Source organism: Bombina bombina, chromosome 10, assembly GCF_027579735.1.
Source record: "Bombina bombina isolate aBomBom1 chromosome 10, aBomBom1.pri, whole genome shotgun sequence".
NCBI lineage: Eukaryota > Metazoa > Chordata > Amphibia > Anura > Bombinatoridae > Bombina > Bombina bombina.
The window spans coordinates 177,294,919-177,318,892 of NC_069508.1; the positions used below are offsets into that span (position 1 = coordinate 177,294,919).

The 23,974-nt window shown below is 38.9% G+C and overlaps 1 protein-coding gene across 4 annotated transcripts in view; it reads right to left on the reverse strand.

The window, feature by feature from the left end:
• LOC128641014 (vitamin D3 hydroxylase-associated protein) overlaps nt 1-23,974 on the reverse strand; it is a 241,528-nt gene that overhangs the window by 166,572 nt on the left and 50,982 nt on the right. For all 4 annotated transcript variants that reach the window (XR_008399423.1, XM_053693534.1, XM_053693533.1 and 1 more), the window contains one exon: nt 3,041-3,166. Coding sequence is in view for 3 of the 4 variants with exons in the window: in XM_053693534.1 (XP_053549509.1) it covers nt 3,041-3,166 (126 nt within the window). In the remaining variant the exon portion in view is untranslated. The remainder of the gene's footprint in view (nt 1-3,040; nt 3,167-23,974) is intronic.

Sequence of the window (23,974 nt, forward strand, 5' to 3'; positions counted from 1 at the left end):
CCAGATTTGCAAGGCTGCAACTTGGTCTTCGCTTCATACTTTTTCCAAATTTTACAAATTTGACACTTTTGCTTCCTCGGAGGCTATTTTTGGGAGAAAGGTTCTTCAGGCAGTGGTTCCTTCTGTATAATGAGCCTGCCTATCCCTCCCGTCATCCGTGTACTTTTGCTTTGGTATTGGTATCCCAGAAGTAATGATGACCCGTGGACTGATCACACATAACAGAAGAAAACATAATTTATGCTTACCTGATAAATTCCTTTCTTCTGTTGTGTGATCAGTCCACGGCCCGCCCTGTTTTTAAGGCAGGTAAATATCTTTTAAATTATACTCCAGTCACCACTTCACCCTTGGTTACTCCTTTCTCGTTGATTCTTGGTCGAATGACTGGGACTGACGTAGAGGGGAGGAGCTATATCAGCTCTGCTGGGTGAATCCTCTTGCATTTCCTGTTGGGGAGGAGTTATATCCCAGAAGTAATGATGACCCGTGGACTGATCACACAACAGAAGAAAGGAATTTATCAGGTAAGCATAAATTATGTTTTATAGGCATTTTAAGGTTTGGGAAACTTTGCCCCTCCTGGTAGGAATGTATATCCCATACGTCACTAGCTCATGGACTCTTGTTAATTGCATGAAAGAAAGGGAGGAGACAGAGAGAGCAAAAGAGAGGCGGAGGGAGAGAGCGCAAGGGGTGGGACCGCTATACTGCAAAAAATGGCCCGTGTGAACGGGCTTTAGGACTAGTAGTGTATAAGATGTGCTCTTTGTAAGAGTTTATAGTGTATAAAATGCACTCTGTGTAAGAGTATGCTCTCTGTGTAATAGTTTATAGTGTAAGTGTATGTGCTCTGTGTAAGAGTATACACTCTGTGTAAGAGTATGTGCTCTGTGTAAGAGTATGTATGTGCTCTGTGTAATAATTTATAGTGTAAGAGTATATGCTCTGTGTAAGAGTATATGCTCTGTGTAATAATTTATAGTGTAAGAGTATGTGCTCTGTGTAATAATTTATATAGTGTAAGAGTATGCGCTCTGTGTAATAGTTTATAGTGTATAGGATGCGCTCTGTGTAATAGTTTATAGTGTATAGGATGAACTCTGTGTAATAGTTTATAGTGTATAGGATGCGCTCTGTGTAATAGTTTATAGTGTATAAGATGCGCTCTGTGTAATAGTTTATAGTGTATAGGATGCGTTCTGTGTAATAGTTTATAGTGTATAGGATGCGCTCTGTGTAATAGTTTATAGTGTATAGGATGCGCTCTGTGTAATAGTTTATAGTGTATAGGAAGCGCTCTGTGTAATAGTTTATAGTGTATAAGATGCGCTCTGTGTAATAGTTTATAGTGTATAGGATGCGCTCTGTGTAATAGTTTATAGTGTATAAGATGCGCTCTGTGTAATAGTTTATAGTGTATAGAATGCGCTCTGTGTAAGAGTATGCACTCTGTGTAAGAGTATGCACTCTGTGTAAGAGTATATAGTGTAAGAGTATGCGCTCTGTGTAATAGTTTATAGTGTATAGAATGCGCTCTGTGTAGAGTATGTGCTCTGTGTAATAGTTTATAGTGTATAGGATGCGCTCTGTGTAAGAGTATGCGCTCTGTGTAAAAGTTTATAGTGTATAAGATGCGCTCTGTGTAAGAGTTTATAGTGTATAAGATGTGCTCTGTGTAATAGTTTATAGTGTATAAGATGCGCTCTGTGTAAGAGTTTATAGTGTATAAGATGCGCTCTGTGTAAGAGTTTATAGTGTATAAGATGCGCTCTGTGTAAGAGTTTATAGTGTATAAGATGCGCTCTGTGTAATAGTTTATAGTGTATAAGATGCGCTCTGTGTAAGAGTTTATAGTGTATAAGATGCGCTCTGTGTAAGAGTTTATAGTGTATAAGATGCGCTCTATGTAAGAGTTTATAGTGTATAAGATGCGCTCTGTGTAATAGTTTATAGTGTATAAGATGCGCTCTGTGTAAGAGTTTATAGTGTATAAGATGCGCTCTGTGTAAGAGTTTATAGTGTATAAGATGCGCTCTGTGTAAGAGTTTATAGTGTATAAGATGCGCTCTGTGTAATAGTTTATAGTGTATAAGATGCGCTCTGTGTAAGAGTTTATAGTGTATAAGATGCGCTCTGTGTAAGAGTTTATAGTGTATAAGATGCGCTCTGTGTAAGAGTTTATAGTGTATAAGATGCGCTCTGTGTAAGAGTTTATAGTGTATAAGATGCGCTCTGTGTAAAAGTATGCGCTCTGTGTAAGAGTATGCGCTCTGTGTAAGAGTTTATAGTGTATAAGATGCGCTCTGTGTAAAAGTATGCGCTCTGTGTAAGAGTATGCGCTCTGTGTAAGAGTTTATAGTGTATAAGATGCGCTCTGTGCAATAGTTTATAGTGTATAGGATGTGCTCTGTATGAGCACATACAATTACACAAGGCACATACTCTGCTACTATACATATGGCATATGCAAATAAAGTTTGATTTAAACAGAATACACTGCAGCTGAATTGCTGGTCTGAACAGGTAAAGATGTAGCTGGGTCCTGGTTTGATCAGATTATGATACAGTTGGTTCACTGGCTTAAAATGGCAGCACAACGCCAGGTCCCTATTTAATCCGATTTTATAGCTGGATGCTTGGTATATTACAGATCCCGGTATATTATTATTATTATTATTATCGGTTATTTGTAGAGCGCCAACAGATTCCGGTATAAAACAGATCCCGGCATAAAACAGATCAGTAATATATACACTTCCATATTAGATGTATCTCTAATCTCAGAGGATAAACTAAGAAGCTGGATCACTTGTACAAACAAATAAAAATAATGTATAACTAGCTGAATAGGATACAAAGAAGGTGATCCCTTAAATGGATCACAGAGCAGTTGGATTCCTGATATCACGAAGAAACCAGGACTAAAACATATGAACAAGTAGATAGATATCTTGTTGTATATACTGAATGCGCACTGTAATATTTGTTTTCTTTGTTCCATCAAATATGGGTTCCTTTAAAATGTCTCTCTACCCACCTTGTGACCCGCCTTCTCCAGTAGCTCCTTGGTCTCCATCACTGCGCGTTGCATAGAAGGTGTTGCCATTGTGAAACCATCAGTGTAATAATATCCAATGCAAAGAGGCTTGGAACTTGAATATACCTATAAAACAGACAATGAAGAGGGAGAAGGATATTACAAAATAGTGTAGGATATAAAATAAGTATAATTGTCCCTTAAATTAGCAGTAAATACAGTAGATTTGCATAATCAACAAATGCATGATAAAAAGACAATGCAATAGAACTTAGTCTGAACTTCAAATGAGTAGTTGATTTTTTTCTGACAAATTTCAGTTATGTCTATTTCCACTTCCACATCAGCCAATCACAAATGTATGTTTGTATATGTGTGATTTCTTGCACATGCTCAGTAGGAGCTGGTGATTAAAAAAGTATAAATATAAAAAGTCTGTGCACATTTTGTTAATGGAAGTAAATTGGAAAATTGTTTTAAAAATGCTGCTCTATTTGAATCAGGAAAGTTTAATTTTGACTTGAGTGTCCTTTTAATGGGGTACTATAGTGCAAACATTGCACGCCTTCATTTGTTAAAGCATGCCAAGTTTTTGCATAATGAACCCTAGTTTAAATGGGGTTACTGAGGCTGCAACTGGATTAAACACATACACAAAGTCTCATTAGGGAGCCACACACGTTTCATCTCATGTAAAGGACACAGAGGGTTATTGGCAGCTATGTGTGGCTCGCTCCTGATTGGATCACTGGAAATGATATGCTTGGAAGCTGAAATGCTGGACTTTGCCTATGTGTATTTACTTAACCCGTCTGTTTGTTTTAGAATGTCTAGTTATTTGAAAAATGTATAAAAGCAAGAGTATAATATATCACTAAAATGTTTATCGTAAAGAGATATAAAAAAAAAATTACAAACTACATTAAAGCTGGTAATGTAACTGCTGGATTAAATGACATGTGAATACAGCTGTATTTCAGTTATGGAAGAAGTACTGATGATCTTTTAATGTCATTACATGTGATTACAGGTGGCCCTCAGTTTACGCCGGTTCCATTTGCGCCGTTTCAGAATAACAACCTTTTTTCCAGTCATGTGACTGCTATTGAAAAGCATTGAAAAGCAGTGCACTAATTAAAATAATCAGTAGGTGGAGCTGTCCGCTTGTGTTGCAGCAAAGTTATGCAAGCTTAGCATGTCTGAAATTAATCTGTGTACACAGAACAGACATTAGTTATCAAGCAGCTTTCAAAGCGGCAAGATCTAGCAGCCACCCTATTATCTTCCTGTCCAGCTGCTTGAGGTGAGGGTGCCTGACTGCTTAATCAGTCCAGACCCAATATTATCTAAAATGCAAACAATGCAGAGAACTGTTTGCAGAAAATTGCAAGTAAAAAAATGTTTTTGTTCATTAAACTTAGTTTGATGATACAGTCTGTTGTGTGATTATTAGCAAATGTTTTTGTTCATTAAAGGGACAGTAAACCCAAACATGTTCTCTTTCATTATTTAGATAGAGAATACAATTTTTAAAAAGTTTCCAATTTACTTCTATTATCAAATTTGTTTTGTTCTCATGTTTTTCTTTGTTGAAGGGATACCTAGGTAGGTAGCGTGCACATGCCTGAAGCACTACATAACAGAAAATAGTGCTGCCATCTAGTGCTCCTGCTAATGTATAACAATGTTGCAAAAGTGCTGCCATATAGTGTTGTGGACACGTGCACACTCATGAGCTTACAACTCAGCTTTTCAACAAAAGATAACAAGAAAACGAAGAAAATTTGATAACAGAAATAAACTGGAAAGTTGTTTAAAATTGTATGCTCTATCTGAATCATGAAAGAAAAAAATTGGGTTTTATGTCCCTTTAACTTAGTTTGATGATACAGTCTTTGTGTGATTATTTAATTAGGTTTATAATGCTGTTTAGCATTTAAAGTCTTAATTTCAAAGCTTTAAAAATAATGCATTAGGTGTTACTTATGTCAATTTTGAGAGCGGCCTGGAATCTAACTCCCTCACTTCCCATTGACTTACATTATAAACTGGGTTTCAATTTACAACGGTTTTGATTTACAACCATTCCTTCTAGAACCTAACCCCGGCGTAAACTGAGGGCTACCTGTACTCTTGTAATTAAGGGCAGAAAAAGAGTAAAATGCTTTAATTTCATTATTTCACTGTTGCTTGTATATATCCATGTGTTTAATTCCTGAATACAAATCTGTACAATTCTAAGACAATTGTCTAACTGGCTCCCGGAATTCGCCAAGCCCAAGACTGGTTATCGTTTGAAAATGTGAATCTACTAATGTCATTAAAAGTACATAAAAAGTGCAAAACCAAAATGCTGTAACGTGTGTTCGTATGCAATCAATAGTGCAATAATAAAATGCTCAGTGTGTTGAACCCCTTCAAAATGGTTAAAGGGACATTAAACCCCAAAATATTCTTCCATGATTTAGATAGAAAATACAATTTTAAACAACATACCAATTTACTTCTATTATCCAATTCTTTAGATATCCTTTTTTGAAGAAATAGCAATGCACATGGGTGAGCCAATCACACGAGGCATCTATGTGCAACCACCAATCAGCAGCTATTGAGCCTATCTAGATATGCTTTTCAGCAAAGGATATCACGAGAATGAAGCACATTAGATAATAGAAGTAAATTAGAAAGTTGTGTAAAATTGAATGCTCTATCTGAATCATGACATAAAAAATTGGGGTTCATGACCCTTTAAAATCTAGCTGAACACATCTGGTAAGCCAATGACAAGAGGCACATATGTGCAGCCACCAATCAGCACCTAGCTCCCAATACTTCAACAAAGCAAATAAAGGAATGTATTTAAGAGTAATGCTGTCTTTCTGTTACAGGGGCACTGGCACATGTGTATCTTAAGTATTTGCCAGAGTAGAAAAGGATTAAACATGTTACCTACATATTTAACCCTTTAGCAGTTTATATTTGTATGGGAATGTCCTTTTAGCTGTGCTGCAAAAATATAAATATTCTATATATTCTATACAGCTCAAGGTAAAAATAATGGTTCATGCAAAGTTATTACATTTTAAATTGCACTGATGGGCATTTTGTTAATCTCTAGAGGGCCACACAGCACTAACAGCGAGATTACAAGTTTTGCGGTATGGTGCAGTATGGCTATACCGCTGAATAATTGGCCATTGCATGTGGAATGGTAGGTCTCCCTTATTTCAGGAATACAGGTGGGTTGCGGTACAGCTATACTGCAAGCATTTTAGCCTGTAACGCAACTCAAATGACTTGAGTGCAGGATTTCCATTGAGCCGTTTTACAAGTTGTGCGGTCTGGCTTAAATGCTTGCGTTATAGCCTATACCAACACGATCCATTCCGCAATCTGAGACCAGTAGTTAAGGATTTTGCGAAACAAAAATGTTTCACAAAATTCATAACTAAAATGTTACATAGTACACTAACACCCATAAACTACCTATTAACCCCTAAACCGGCACCCTCCCACATCGCAAATACTATAATAAACCTATAAACCCCTAATCCGCCGCCCACTTATATCGCAACTATTAAATAAACCTATTAACCTATAATCCGCCACCCACCCACATCGCCATTCACCAACACTATATAAACCTAACCCCTAAACTGATGGCCCCCCACATCGCCAACACTATAATAAAGTATTAACCCCTAATCCGCCAGCCCCCCACATTGCAACTACTAAACTAAACCTATTAACCCCTAAACCGCCAGCCCCCCACATCGCAACTACTAACCTAAACCTATTAACCCCTAAACCACCAGTCCCCCACATCGCAAACCACTAAATTCATCTATTAACCCCTAAACCTAAAACCCCCCTAACTTTAAATTAAAATTACAATATAACTATCTTAAAATAAATAAAAACTTACCTGTGAAAAAACTAAGATTAAACTATAAATTAACCTAACATAACTATTCTAATAAAATAAACTACAAATAAAAAAAAAAATTACAAGATTAAAAAAACCTAACACTATGAAAAAAATAAAAGAAAAACATCTAACATTAAAATAAAAAAAAAACACGAAAAATAAAAAAACACTAAGATTATAAAAAATAAAAAACGAAATAATACAAAATAATACAAATTACACCTAATCTAATAGCCCTATAAAAACAAAAAAGTCCCCCCAAAATAAAAACACCCCTAACCTAACAATAAACTACCAATAGCCCTTTTGTAGGGCATTGCCCTAAGTTAAACAGCTCTTTTACCTAAAAATATTACAATGTCCCCCTAACAGTAACCCCCCAAAATAAAAAACCTAAGTCTAATAAAAACCTAAGCTACCCATTGCCACTGAAGGGGCATTTGTATTGGCATTGAGCTTTTTTGTGCCCAAAGCCCTAATCTAAAAAATAAAAAAAATAAAAAACCAAAAAAAAACAACCTAACACTAACCCCAGGGAATCTACTCGCAGTTCCTGAAGTCCGGACATCCATCTTCATCCAGGTGGCGACATCTACATCCATCGCGGGGCATCTTCATCCCGGTGGCGCGGAGCTGTAGAGGCGCGAAGCATCGTCACCGGCAGCGCAAACATCTAGCGTGGAGGATCCTCTTTATATGATCACCGCCGTACACTGAAGATTGAATGCAAAGTACCCGTTTTATATTTGGGGTACCTTGCATTCCTTTTGGCTGACATTTTCAAATCAGCCAATAGGATGTGAGCTACTGAAATCCTATTGGCTGTTCAAATTAGCCAATAGGATTTCAGTAGTTCTCATCCTATTGGCCGATTTAAAAAAAATGCAAATGCCAATTGGAACGGCTATACCGCTATCCCACCCACATCACCAACGCTAAATAAAGTTATTATCCCCTAAACTGCCGCCCCCCCCCCCCACATCGCTAACACCTAAATAAAGTTATTAACCCCTAAACTGCCACCCCTACATTGCAAATACTAAACTAAACCTACGAGAAAATCCAGTGAATAACTGGAAAAGAATGTACATATATAGCACTCAACAAACCTCTATTTGGGTAAATTCACAGAAATGAGCAGAGAGGAAAGAAAATGAATGTGGATATCCGGTTCGAGTAATTTATGTAAAACTTAACTTTTATTCATTATAAAAAAGAAAAAGAAACATAACCATTACATCCTCCTGAAAGATGGGGAGTAATTAAGCCGTTTGGTAAACCTAAGTGGGTCTCTCATTTTTCAGGGGTATAATAATACCTATTATTGCTATGAGCATCCAGATGACATTTGATACTGTAGGTAAATCTCGACATCTATTGAGTATAAGTACCGTCTAGATAATACCTGCTTGTATAAGGTTTTAGCATTATATATAACAAAATGACATTCACTTGATCTTGGTGTATCCTTAATGTTACTAGGAGAGTCATATAATAAGTATTATGGGTAGTCACTGTATTCCGAAAACCACCCAAGCAATTGTTACTAGTCTCCTGTATAAATTATAACTTCCAGACGGAAATAAGATCCGGTAGTTAAAGATAGCTCCCAAGTTTACATAAATAACTAACCAAAATGCAGGACTACATGAGATTCTTGAGTTACTAATATTAACTGTGCAGACACAGGTAGTAAGGCAGGACTTAACATCAAAGCGTACTGTCCTAAAATGACTTTTATAATACTACTAGTGGTTCACTATTCAATTCAGGTTGGGAAATCCTACTGTTTGTGTAGTAGATCAGGATAGGTCTTGGTTATAATTCTATAATTGGGGACCCCCACCTGAATAACTATCACAATGTTTAAATGCAACAGGAGGAACGGAACTCTTGATTTCCAGATTCACTAATATATATATATATATATATATATATATATATATATATATATATATATATATATATATATAAATGTCAGTGTGATTCACGTGTGTTATTGTTATTTTGAAACTTGTTGCTTCAGTAATGCTCAATTATTATCTGTATTAAATAGCAATGTATAATCAATATGACTATGGATAACACATATCTCTTTGGAACAGTAATTTCAAATTATTACATTTCCATAAGGTAAGGGCATTAAATATTCATTAGCGGAGATACCACTGGTTAACTGATTAACTGCTATTACATATAAGGCAGACAGATTGCTATATTTCAATATGTAGAGGTTACAAACCCAATAGTGACTGCGAGCAATTTAACTAAACTATCTACGGCGACACCAATTTTCAGCCATCAACAAAGTCAACTGTATAAGCTAAATTGCCACTACATAAGTATTTCAGTAACCGTAGATATCGTTACTGCAAGTTAAAAGAAACCGGAGATAGACGATTAGGTCACTACTCCCCCTAACATGTTTCAAAGGTGGGGCGGCCGACTCTACTACGGATTTTTATAGGCTAAATCCAGAACTACGTCAAAGTATAGGCACTATGTGATTGGTGGGGTATGGTGCAGTTTCTTGATAGGGCCACTATGGGGGCACGGCTGACCAATCATGCTGTGGAGAGTGTGACGTACTTTGCGGTTACTAGGAAACCAGACCAAAACAAGTATACTGCCTTTGAGATGTGATACCATGATCCAAAATTATGATCATAATGGATTCAAAGTGTATCTGTATATTAAGACCGGACTTGTGATTGCAATAATTTCAGGTTCAATTTGGGACATGGGTATAAATAATATCATATAACTCATGCGCAGTGAGAATAAAGGTTGGTGTGACATGTCCAAATAGAAGCTTGATTATAATTGTCCATTCTCAGGTGCACATAGTATATTGTTATGCGAATCCAATCCTAAGTGTCTCGGTTTAACAGGAAGTTATATATATATATACACACACAAATCTCAGCGCTCCCTGGAAGCAAGAGAATAGATATACAAAAAAAAAATATTTTTTTTTAAAACTATCAATACTGCATTTAATGAAACGTCACTTTTCTAAAACCCTTACAATAATTCAACAAATGTATACCTTTTTTTAAAAATATTAAAAAGTGATAAAAAACCTGAAACAATTACCATACATTCAAAAAGTCCCACTATTGATTAGCAATTCATTCCCGTATGATTCCTAATTCAAAGTAGGTAACTGTCCTTTTTCTCCTTTTGTCAGTTGCTGCTCAGTGTGTGGACCGGGTATCCTGGACCCGGCAAATGGAACAAGCTGAAAGACACAAAAAAACACACAGCGCCCACCGACTCAAGGTAACTCTAATAACAATTTATTTTTGCGCTTAAAAATAAAGATTTACACTTACAAGATTGCAGTGTTTACATAGCCTTTTATGAAGATGACAGTGGTTATCCGATAGTTCCCATAAGCTGACCCGCAAAATTGGATCCTGACTTGTTTTTCTCCCAGTAGGTACTCGGTAACCACAAAGCTGTCACTGTTTCTTATCCTCAGACGTACCCTACGCGTTTCATTTGCAACGAGCAAACTTCTTCAACACCCCTGAAGAAGTTTGCTCGTTGCAAATGAAACACGTAGGGTACGTTTGAGGATAAGAAACAGTGACAGCTTTGTGGTTACCGAGTACCTGCTGGGAGAAAAACAAGTCAGGATCCTATTTTGCGGGTTACCGTAATTCAGGTGCAGAGACCGCTGCTAAGAGAGAGCAGCTGTGACTGAGGACTTCAAACACAGACAAGGATCCAAGACTGTTTACTCAGAGTCAGCTTATGGGAACTATCGGATAACCGCTGTCATCTTCATAAAAGGCTATGTAAACACTGCAATCTTGTAAGTGTAAATCTTTATTTTTAAGCGCAAGAATAAATTATTAGAGTTACTGTCATGAGATGCAGGACATATGCAGGACACAGCAATGATGGTACAACTCTATTTTATTACAGAGCATAGCAATACACATCCAGACAGGTTGATTGTACTAAACTAACTGCGACACAGACACCGGACCTAAGCCCCGCCCACATGCTAGTGACATCACATCCTGCTCTCATCACATCTTCCCCTTTTTCAAAGGCAAAGCATACATTCGCATATATTAAATAACAAGGTACACCAACAGGGTATACAACAACATTTTGTTTTAGAACATTATAAAACAGATAGATATAAAAAACATGAACAAATAAATTACATCCTGACTTGGACATCGGGGTAGACTACCCTAGTCCACAGTGACCATGGGATTATTCTGCCCATACTTCCGGTCACTGTTCTAGCTAAAGTCAGTCCCTGTATCGGGCCGGAAGCCTCACCACTCTTCCGCTTGATGTAACTTTGCATGAACTGTCCTCTGATACAGAAGATGGTGAACAAGAGTCTGCTGGAGGCAAAGATATATCCCCGCTATGATCTTGCTGAGGGGAAGGCACCTCTCTTAGAACAGGGGATCCCACCGGCGGTGGTACTGAGGTATCCGGTTCCAGACTCTCAGGTACAGGCTGAAGATGTCTTCGGTTACGGCGTGTAACCGTCCCTCCCTCTGTAAGGACTGTGTAAGACCTTGGTTCTGGAGAGCGGCCCACTACCGTAGCAGGCGTCTTCCATTTCTTCTCATCATCCAGTTTAATTCTGACACTTTGGCCCGCTTTCAGTTCCTGTAAAGGCCTGACAGAATGTCTCCTGTCGTAGAAGAAACGATAACCCTTTTTGGCCTCTTCATCCCTCCTAAGGACTTCGTCCCGAGGAACAGGGCCAGGCGGCTTGAAGACACCCACTGAGGGTAAAGTGGTGCGAATCTGGCGTCCTAGCATCAGCTGTGCCGGGCTAAACCCGGTGGCTTGAATGGGCGTCGCCCTGTATGACAAGAGGGCTAGGTACGGTTCAGATTGCTTTAGAATGAATTTTGTTGTTTGAACTGCCCTTTCAGCCATTCCGTTGGCCTGCGGATAATGTGGACTTGACGTGGAATGTACAAAATCATATTCCCTGCTGAAAGCACTGAACTCTGTAGAAGCGAACTGCATGCCATTATCACTCACCAGCTCCATTGGAATGCCCCAGCGGGCGAACAAGCTCTTCAGGCGAATGATAACGGCCTGACTTGTGATATCATTCAGGGGTGCTATTTCCAAATACCTGGAATAGTAGTCGATAACAACAAGAAACTTTTTCCCGTGCAGTTCGCACAAATCAGCAGCTATTTTCTGCCACGGCCCCGCAGGCAGCGGAGTAGACATTAAGGGCTCCCTTCTCTGAGTAGGCCGGCGTTCCCGGCAAAAGGCACATTTAGACACGTGATTTGCAATGTCGGAGCTGATCCCAGGCCACCACACAGCTGTAGCTGCTCTTTCTCTGCACTTTGTAATGCCTAAGTGGCCATCGTGAATCCTGTTTAACATCTCCTTCCTCATGCTGACAGGAATTACAATACGGTCTTGGAACAGCACCAACCCCTCCAGCTCCGTGAGCTGCGACCTCTCTGGCTGGTAAGCATTTAAAGACATCCAGGCTGCCCGGCTCTCGGGCCAGCCATCTCTTATGTACCTTATAACTTCTTGCAGATCCGTGTCCAAATATGTCTCTCTCTTTATCTCTTCCAGTTTCCTTGAAGAAATGGACTTAGAGGCCAGAACTGAATCAACATACACTTTTACATCCGACTCTGTGGAGGATTCTTCAGCAGCAGCCAGCGGGAGCCTGGACAGTGTATCCGCCACAACCAGCTGCTTCCCCGGCACATGCACTGCCTGAACATTGAACCTGAGCAGTCTCATTAAAAGTCTCTGGCATCTCAAGGGTGTTTTGTCGATGTCATAAGAATTGATAAGAGGGACTAGCGGTTTGTGGTCAGTTTCCAGACTAAATTTCTCCAAACCCACTAGATAACGCTGAAAGCGCTCACAGGCCCAAACTGCAGCCAGGCACTCTTTCTCAATATGAGCGTATTTTGACTCCGCAGCCGTCAGTGTGCGGGAACAGTAGGCGATGGGCTGTAGTTTGTTGTCATTCAGCTGCAGGAGTGCAGCCCCCAACCCATAACTGCTTGCATCAGCACTAACCACAGTCTTTTTTGAAGGGTCGTAGAACCCCAGCACTGGGGCAGACCCCAGCAGGGACTTAGCATGCAGGAACGCATTTTCTTGTGAGGGCCCCCAGACTCAGGCAACATCTTTCTTAAGCAACTCTGTGATAGGGTGCAAAACTGTAGATAAATCTGGAAGAAACTTGCCCACGTAATTTACAAGGCCCAATATCTGTCTCAGCTCATGTACATCAGAAGGGCTTTTCATCTGTTCGATAGCCTGAATTTTCTCGGGGTCTGGCTTGATGCCATCCCCGTTGATGATATGCCCAAAGTAGCATAATTCAGTTTTCCTAAAATGACATTTTTCTTTATTCAGCTTCAGCCCAGACTCTTTGATAGCCTGCAGCACACAACTCAAACGCTGATCATGCTCCTCCACTGTAGACCCATACACTAGAATGTCGTCCATGACGACTGCTGTGCCCACGTGGCCACTCAGGAGAGAACTCATTTCACTTTGAAAGATCTCAGGAGCGGAGGATATCCCAAAGGGAAGTCTGCAGAAGCAGAACCGACCTACCGGAGTGATAAAGGTAGTCAGTTTGCGGCACTTTGGATCCAGGGGGATCTGCCAAAAGCCGCTAGAAGCGTCTAATGTGGAAAAGAACTTCGCCCCAGCCAACTTCGGGGCTATATCTTCCAACGTCGGCAGCACAAATCTCTCCCTCTTCACTGCCTCATTCAACCTTTTCAGGTCCACACAGATGCGCACCTTCCCATTTTTCTTTGCAACTGGAACAATGGGGGCACACCAATCAGTTGCTTCAACAACCTCTTCAATAACCCCCATAGACTTCATGCGCATGAGCTCTTTCTCCACTTGAGGCATGAGCGGGAACGGAATTCTACGAGGAGTAGAAATACTGTATGGGACTGCATCACTTTTAAGTGCTATACGGACAGGTTTGCAGTTCAGTAGGCCCAACTCGCCAAACATATCTTCAGAGACCTCATTCACTCTGGCCACAAGGCCCAAATCACAGGCTGCTTTTCTGCTCAATAAACTGTTAACACACTGACCTCGGATCACATGCACCCACATGGTGAACTTTTTTTGTTTGTACTCACAGCTGGCGAGAAATTTCCCCACACAATCAATGCGGCCACCAGGACTATGGACGTTTGTCGTAACCTTCGCCAGCTGGGGCTGTCGAGGCAGTTTCATAAATTCAGCAAAAGACATTACAGTGATATCAGCTCCTGTGTCAATCTTAAAATCAACATTGGCTCCCATTACAGTAAAAGTAACTTTCCAATCTTCCTCTGAGCTTGTCCGTTCCACAACAGACCCCACAAAAGACACTTCCTGACCCTCCTGGTCACTGTCCACCTGCATCTCCTTAATGTATTCAGTTTTACACACCACTTCAAAATGGCCTATTCTGTTACATTTTCTGCATCTTTTATCTCTGGCCGGGCATATGGCACTCTGATCATGCGCCCGGTAGCACCGTGTGCATCGGCCATGTTGCGCCCATCCACTTCTAGGCCTTTCCAGTACTTTTGATCTACCGCTCACACTGTGCCTTTCACTAGTAATTTTTCTAGACTGTTGCACTTCATCCACAATACTCTCAGACCTCAGATCAGCACTTTGCTTTTTCACCAGTTCACTCTGGCGGGCCATCCTAATAGCCCCTTCTAACGTTAAATCAGGCTCTAACTGCAGCTTCAGGGAGACTTCAGCATCTGCAATTCCAATAACTATTCTGTCTCTGATTTGCTCTTCTTTAGCAACACCAAACTCACAGAATTCAGCTAATTCATACAGGCTGCGCACAAATGACTCCACAGATTCTCCCACACGCTGATTACGTTTGTGAAAACAAGCTCTCTCATGAATCACATTTCTTTTGGGCACAAAGTGGGCACTGAGTTTATCCATAACTATATCAAAGTTAACTTCTTCCCCTTCTTGAAAAGTAAAAGCATTGAACACTGGCTCTACATCTTTCCCCATGGAGTATAAAAGAGAATTAACTTGTACTTCACCACTCTCCTTGTTCAGTTTGGATGCAATCCTGAAGCGCTGAAACCGCTGACGCCATGTGGGCCAAGCTGCAGGCTGAGAAAAGTCAAAAGGCTCAGGTGGGGTAAACTTTGACATTGCAATCGATCAGGAACAGAAGCGCAGTCCAGAACTTCTGACACCATGTCATGAGATGCAGGACATATGCAGGACACAGCAATGATGGTACAACTCTATTTTATTACAGAGCATAGCAATACACATCCAGACAGGTTGATTGTACTAAACTAACTGCGACACAGACACCGGACCTAAGCCCCGCCCACATGCTAGTGACATCACATCCTGCTCTCATCACAGTTACCTTGAGTCGGTGGGCGCTGTGTGTTTTTTTGTGTCTTACAGTATTGTACTAGGTTGCTAAGCAACCCTTGGTAAACGTATCTAATTTGTCTAATATACAAGTCTAAACTGATGATAATATTGCAACAATTATGTTGCACTCTGAGCCAACTATGTAGTTGGTATATATCTCCAATGTGGAGAAAGAGAGATTAATATATAATTTGCAGGACCCGGGATATAAAAAATTAAGCATAAGTACCAAAATTCCCCTGACTCTTGAAATAAAAAAATGGAAAATACCTGTGTACCAGGGGATATCTGAACAGCATGGGGCAAGAGTATAAGTAATTTTGCAAATCCCTGATCATACAAGAAATATGCATGTGTATGATAGGGATCAATAGTAAACTGCCATTAGGTACACTTTTCGGGTTTTATTATAGTGGAAAACATTTGGCTCCCATTTTATTGTCCTCAGTTGTATAGATAGCAATATAATGTTATTACTATATCACACTGGCACGATAGAATGAATGAGATGGTTTATAAGGGCTGAGCGAGAATATTCTGAGAAATGGTAATAAGTGAGGGGGGTTTGTTAAAACCCTATTAAACAAGAAGTGGCTAAGTACTGGTGAATTGGTTTATACTGCAATAAGAATAGTTGCAAAATAGAAGTAGGTTATGCAAGTGTTGCAAGGGGATAGTGGGGGAAGAAAAATGGGGGCTCTGGTGAGTGAATGGGATGGGGGGTGGAAAAGCTAAAATGAACACACACACAAAGTGACATTATGATGGGGTGTGTGCATCCTGGAAAAAGAAGGGGCTGATGGCGTGATAAGCCCTGTAAAATAAGTGAAAATAAAGGGGCTGGTGTGTGTGAGATACTGTAATGAAAGACAATGGTTCTGAGACTGGAAATCATAGGATCAGGGGAGAGACTCCCTGACCCTATAGCAGCTCAAGATTATAAAAAACAATAATTATTTTGCTCGTTCAATCCCTTGGGGTGAACAGTCTAAAAGGTAGATCCACCTGCATTCCACCCTAAGTAGGGCTTGTTCTAGTTTGCTTCCTTGAATGCCTAGAGATATTTTATCAATTCCCTGGAATTTTATGTCCTGTGAATTGGACTGGTGGGACTGTAAAAAATGGGATGCCACAGAGGTCAATGTTTTGCCCTCTTCTAGATCTTTACTATAATTTTTGATGCTGCGAACATGTTCTTTGAGTCTTAGAGATGTAGTTTTCGGCTTGTCATGCCCACATAGATTTTAGGACAGGAACAATACAGTGCATATATCACACTTTGGGTGGTACAGTGTTTCATTCTATGTGTTTTCCCAAATCTGTCTTTGATAATATTAGTTTTCCTGGTATAATTGCAACTGGAACACGATCCACATGGGAAGGAGCCTGGTACAATAGCAGTCTTCGTTTTGCATACTTGAAAGTGGCTGGCAGACACCATGTTCTTGATATTTTGGGTAACCCACCTTGACTGATTCCCCTACAATAGATTTTAGATCTTGATCTAGCAGAAGAATTTCCCAATGTTTATTGATAATTTCAGTTACCAAGTGTACTGAGGGGCTATACGTTAGTATCAGTCTGGTTTCTGTGTCTCTTTGTTTGTCTTTTTTCTGAGTAAATCCATACGATCAGTATTGAGAGCCCTAGATCTGGCTTTTTTAATTCCTCTCCTGCTGTACCCTCTATCTAGTAATCTCTTCTCCAATTCTTTGGCTTGTGATTTGAATAAAGTTAGATCACTACAATTTCTTCTTACACAGAGAAATTCTCAAACTGGTAGAGATTTAGTGGTGCCAGGACCATGAGCACTAGTTTTGTGCAGCAGACTGTTGGTAGCAGTGGGTTTTCTGAAGAGGTCAGTGTGGATTTTGCCATCTTCATCTTTGAATATCATCAGATCTAGGAATTCTATCTTGGATTGGCTCATGTTGAATGTTAATTTAATAGATAATGAATTGTCATTAAGTTTACATAGGAATGTCTCCAGTTCATCCAAAGTTCCTTCCCATAGAAATGTGATGTCATCTATATATCGAATCCAGAGGGGTATCTGGTTTGTGTTCTCAGTATGAATACACATTTTCGCTCCAACCAAACTAGGAAGAGGTTGGCATATGTGGGCGCACATGCTGTGCCCATCACCGTGACTTGGGTCTGTAAGTAAAATTGATTGACCAAGGTAAATAAGTGGTATTTTAGTACAAATTCAAGTAGTTTGAGAATAAACATCTCATGTATAGGTTCTTCCTTGGAACCCTCTTCTAGAAAGAACTGAACTGTGCGGAGGCCCCTGTCGTGTGCCATGGATGTGTAAAGGGCCTCAACGTCTGCAGTTACCAGCCAGGTTTCTTTCCTGACGGTGATGTTATCTAATCGATGTAGAACTTCCATCGTGTCCTTTACAAAAGAAGACAGGGCTTCTACAAATTCCCTCAACCTATGGTCAACATACTGACTGGCATGTTCTGAGAGGCACTCATTGCCCGACACAATTGGTCTTCCTGGAGGGATGTCAATATTTTTATGGATCTTGGGGATAAGGTAGAAACTAAAAAACTAAACCTATTAACCCCTAAACCGTCAAACACCCACATCGCTACTACTAAAATAAATCTATTAACTCCTAAACCGCCATCCCATCCCCTCGCATCGCAAATACTATAATAAACCTATAAACCCCTAAACTGCCGACCTCCCACATCGCAACTACTAAAATAAACCTATTAACCCCTAAACCAACGGCTGCCCACATAGCGACACACTAAACTATTAACCCCTAAACCTCACACCCACTAACTTTAAATTAAACTTTAAATAAAATCTTACCTGTGAAGAAAAAAAAAACTAAGCTTAAACTATAAATAAACTTAAATGGACACTCAATCAAAATTAAACTTTCATTATTCAGATAGAGCATGACATTTTAAACAACTTTCCAATTTACTTCCATTAACTAAATGTGCACAGTCTTTTTATATTTAAACTTTTTGAGTTACCAGCTCCTATTGAGCATGTGCAATAATAAGTGTGTATGCATTTGTGAATGGCTGATGGCTGTCACATGGTACATGTTTGCATTTGTGAATGGCTGATGGCTGTCACATGGTACAGGGGGAGTGGAAAAAGACATAACTTTTAAAATTGTCAGAAAAAAAAATCTACTACTTAGTTGAAGTTCAGACTAAGTGATATTGCATTGTCTTTTTATCTTGCATTTGTTGATTATGGAAATCTACTGTGTTGACTGGTCCTTTAAACATTTAAAAAAAACTATAATAAACGAAAAATAAAAAAAAAACTTAATTACAAATTATAAAATCCTAACAATCTGAAAAAAATAAAATAAATAAGATTACAGAAAATAAATGATATTATCCAAAATAATAAAAATTAAACCTAATCAAATACCCCTATAAAAACAAAAAAGCCACCCCAAAATAAAAAAACACCCCTTAATCTAACAATAAACTACAAATAGCCCTTAAAAGGGTATTTTGTAGGGCATTGCCCTAAGTCAAACAGCTCTTTTACATAAAACAAATTACAAAGTACCCCCTAACAGTAAACCCAACCAACCCCCCAAAATTAAAAAAACTACCTCTAAAAAAACCTATTTACACATTGCCCCTAGCCCTTAAAAGGGCAATCAGCTCTTTCGTGCCCATTAAAAAAAAATAATCCCCAATCTAAAAAAAAAAAAAAAAAGACAAACAACTAACACTAACCTCGAAATAGGTACTCACCATTCCTGAAGTCTAGCGGTGAAGGTCTTATTCCAGGCTGCTCCATCTTCATCCAGCACAGCGACATCTTATTTCTTCATCCGGAGCGAAGGCGCCGAGGAACAGGAACGGCGGGCACAGAGCCATCCAGCATGGAGGATCTTCTTCATGTGATCGTCGCTGCACACTGAAGATTGAATGCAAGGTACCCGTTTTATATTGGGGTATCTTGCATTCCTATTGGCTGAAATTTTTAAATCAGCCAATAGGATTAGAGCTGCTTAAATCCTATTGGCTGTTAAAAGGGCCTTTAAACCCTGTTGGCTGATTTGAAGGGCTATTTGTAGTTTATTGTTAGATTAGGGGGTGTTTTTATTTTGGGGTGGCTTTTTGTTTTTAATAGGGGTATTAGATTAGGTTTAATTTTTATTATTTTGGATAATTGTTTATTTTCTGTAATCTTAGTTTTTTTTATTTTTCATAATTTGAGTTGTTTTCTTTTTGTAGTGTTAGGATTTTTTAATTTTGTAATTTAAGTTTTTTTTTATTTTTAGTTTATTATAGTTTTTTAAAATAGTAATGTTAGCCTTTAGGTTTTTTTTATTTCACAGGAAAGTTTTTATTTATTTGAAGGTAGTTATATTGTAAGTTTAATTTAAAGTTAGGGGGAGTGATATGTGCAGGGGTAAACAGGTTAATTTAGGTAGTTGAGATGTGGGTGTTTGGTGGTTTAGGGGTTAACAGGTTTAGTATTTGCGATATGGGTGTTTGGCGGTCTAGGGGTTAATAGTTTTCGTTTAGTATTTGTGATGCGGGGGTGGAGGTTTAGGGGTTAATAACTTTATTTAGGTGTAAGCGATGCGGGTGCGGCGACTTAGAGGTTAATAGGTTTATTTAGTGTCGGCAATGTCAGGGGGTGGCGGATTAGGGGTATTTAGACTAAGGGTTTGTGTTAAGGTGTTAGGTTTTTACATAACTTTCTTGTCCCCATAGACATCAATGGGGATTGCGTTATAGAGATCGCCATTCCGCAATCTCAGGTGTTAGGTTTTTTTTTAACACTTTGTCTCCATTGATGTCTATGGGGAAAAACGTGCACGAGCACGTCAAATCAGGACTTGGCTTTTGTGCAGTATGGAGCTTAACGCACCATACCGCACAACACAAGAAGGTTTTTGTATAACTTGTAATGGCAGCGATATGGAAAGTGCGGTACCGCTAATTTTTTTTGCGTTATTTACGCACCAGGTTTAGCGCACAACTTGTAATCTTGGTGAACGTAAATTGCAAAACCTTTCTGCAGTATTGCAATAATTTAACATACCAGCACTGTCATTGTCACCTCACAACAAAAGTTTTGTTATCACCTCTGCTGAGGTCAGTTAGGGACAAATATGTAGAGGAGTGAGGCTTGTAAAGTCTGCAGTGTGCACTTCCAATTCTCAGAAATGGAAATCCTACCAGATTCAAAGTTAAAATTACAGGAACATGGTGTAAAACAAATAACGTATATAGCAAATATTTTTACCATATGCATTTAAAAATATTTATATTACGATCTTTTATTCATGTCCCTTTAAAAGGACAGTAAAGCCAAAATAAAACTTCAATGATTCAGACAGAGAATATGATTTTAAGCAACTTTTCAATTTGCTTCTATTATAACATTTGCTTCATTGTCTTGGTATCCTTTGTTGAAAAAGCAGGAACGCACTACTGGGAGCTAGCTGAATACATAAAGGCAAGCCAATGACAACTGATATATGTATGTGTAGCCCAGTAGTGGTTTGCTGCTCCTGAGCCTACCTAGGTATGCAACAAAGGATAGCAAAAGAACAAAGCAAATTAGCTCACAGAAGTAAATTGGAAAGTGTTTTAAATTTGCATGTCCTAAAAAACATAATTTATGTAAGAACTTACCTGATAAATTCATTTATTTCATGGTGGCAAGAGTCCATGAGCTAGTGACGTATGGGATATACATTCCTACCAGGAGGGGGCAAAGTTTCTCAAACCTTAAATGCCTATAAATACACCTCCCACCTCACTCATATCTCAGTTTAATGTATAGCCAAGTTAGTGAGGTATAAAAAGGAGTAAAAGCATAAAAAAAGAGGAACAGGATAAAGTGCTTTATATAAAAAAAATCATAACCCTCCAAAAATTGGGTGGGTCTGATGGACTCTTGCCACCATGAAAGAAATTAATTTATCAGGTAAGTTCTTACATAAATTATGTTTTCTTTCATATAGGTGGCAAGAGTCCATGAGCTAGTAAAGTATAATACCCAAGATGTGGAAGTCCACGAGCCACTAGAGAGGGAGGCATAAAATAAAAACAGCTATTTCCGCTGAGAAATTAAATCCAAAAAAATTATTATAAGGGGAGCTGTGATTATCCAAAAAAGAGCGTTACTGCTAATGTTTGCAGGACGCTGATAGGAAAAGAGCCCCAAATGTCTTTCTCAAAGTGTTAGTCTTGATAAAATACCTATAACACAACTATTGGACAAAATTATTCTCCAGCCCAATGCTACACGATTGCCACGGTTGCAAGGACTGTGAGGAGCTGACAGCAAAAGCGTCTGGTGTAAGTACTTGTATACACCTTTTTTAAAACACCAATACCGCCTGTAACGAGACCATTCTGTCTCCCTTGTCTTTTTAGAAATTTATCACCACTAAGGAATCGTTTCAGTAACTTCACTAACTTCATCAAATTAACCTTTAGAGGAATTTTACAAAAACAAAACTTTTAGAGGAGTTTTCTTTTACCAAAAACGAACTTTTTATTATATGTACTTATATGAATTTGTTTAGGAAAATTTGTGTGTATTTTCATGTTTAACCTGTATTTTGATTGATCAATTTTAAACAATTAAATTTGTGTTTTTTAAAAACTGAATTTGTATATATAGTAATATGTTGGATTATTAAATTGTGGAATTTTCAAACTGTGCAGTGTATCCCCACCTATAATTAATTATAATTACATTATTTTAATTGAGGTACTACATTTAGAGACAGACATTGGATAGATACTGGCTAGCAGGTTTTAAAAGTAGATATCCTCTATTTTTTAATCAGCGCTTTCTTTTGTTGTTTCAATAACTGGACATTTGGACAAGGTCCGCATACCAGAACCTGTGAGGCCATGCTGGTGCTATCAGAAACAAATAAGATTGTTCCATTATGATCTGTGAAATCACTCCCAGAGGTGAAAAAATGTAAGCAGGTTGGTAAAACCAAAGAACTGCTAGAGCTTTCATTGATTCCGCATTAGGATCCCTGGACCTGGAGAGGTATCTGGGAAGTTTCTTGTTTAGACAAGAGGCTATCAGATCTATGTCTGGAAGACCCCACATCTGCACAATCTGATAGAACACATCTGGATGGAGAGACCACTCCCCTGATGTAGAATCTGACGGCTGAGATAATCCGTTTCCAAATTGTCTACACCTGGTATATGAATCGCAGTGATTAGACAAGAGTTGGATTCAGCCCAAGAAAGTATTAGAGACACTTCTTTCATTGCTAGGGGACTGTGAGTCCCCCTTGATGATTGACATATGCCACTGTTGTGATATTGTCTGTTTGAAACCGCATATACAGTTCTCTCTTGAATAGAGGCCAAGCCTGAAGAGCTCTGAAAATAGCATAGAGTTCTAATATTGATTGGTAACCTCGCCTCTCGAGGATTCCAAACTCCTTATGCTGTCAGAGACCCCCAGACAGATCCCCAACCTGTGAGACTTGCATCTGTTGTAGGAGGTAGGACGACCAAAGGTGGCCCCTTAAACAATAAGGTGATGGTTTAACCACCAAGTCAGAGAGAGTTGAGTGTTGGGATTTAAGTATATCAGTTGTGATAGCTGAGTATAATCCCTGCACCATTGGTGCAACATGCAAAGCTGTAGAGGTCTCATATGGAAACAAGAAAAAAGGATTGCGTCCAATGCTGCAATCATGAGACCTGAAGTGACCTTGCTGAACAAAAAGGCAGAATAGTCCTTATAGCCACCAACTTGAAAATTGGGACTCTTACAAAACGATTTAAAGTTTTCAGATCCAAAATTGATCTGAAAGAATTTTCTTTCTTTGGTACAAAGAATAGATTTGAATAAAAAAACAATCCTTGATCCTGCTGTAGAAACGGGATAATTACCCCTGAAAGTTCTAGATCTGAAACACATTTCAGAAAGGCTTGAGCATTTACTGGGTATTTTGTTACATGGGTAAGAAAGAATCTTCCCAAAGGAGGTCTTATTCTGAATCCTATTTGACACCAATGAGAAAATATATTCTGAATCCACCGATTTTGGACAGAGTAGCTTTAGTCTGCCCCCTACCAGAAGAACAGGCTTGAGGGCCGCACCTTCATGTAGGTTTAGGGGCAGGATTTGGTTTCTTACAAGTCTTGGATTTATTCCAATTCGGAGATGGTCTCCAATTAGAGCCAGAGACCTTAGGGGAAGGAGTGGTTTTATGTTCTCTATTCTGACGAAAAGAATGAAAACTATTGGGAGCTTTAAATTTACCCTTAGGATTTCTTGTCTTGGGGCAGAAAAACTCCCTTACCCCAGTAACAGTGGAGATAATAGAATCCAATTGCGAACCAAAAAGAATTTTACCTTAAAAAGAGAGATAATAATCTAGTTGTATACACCATGTCACCATTACAAAATTTAAGCCGTAAAGCTCTTCTAGTTAGAATGGCTAAAGACATAGATCTTTAAATAACATCAAATAAAGCATCACAAATAAAATGATTTGCATGTTGAAGTAAAACAATAATGTTAGATCATTCAGAATCTGAAGACAACTGCTGTGCTTAACCGTCTAACCAAAAAGTAGAAGCATCAGC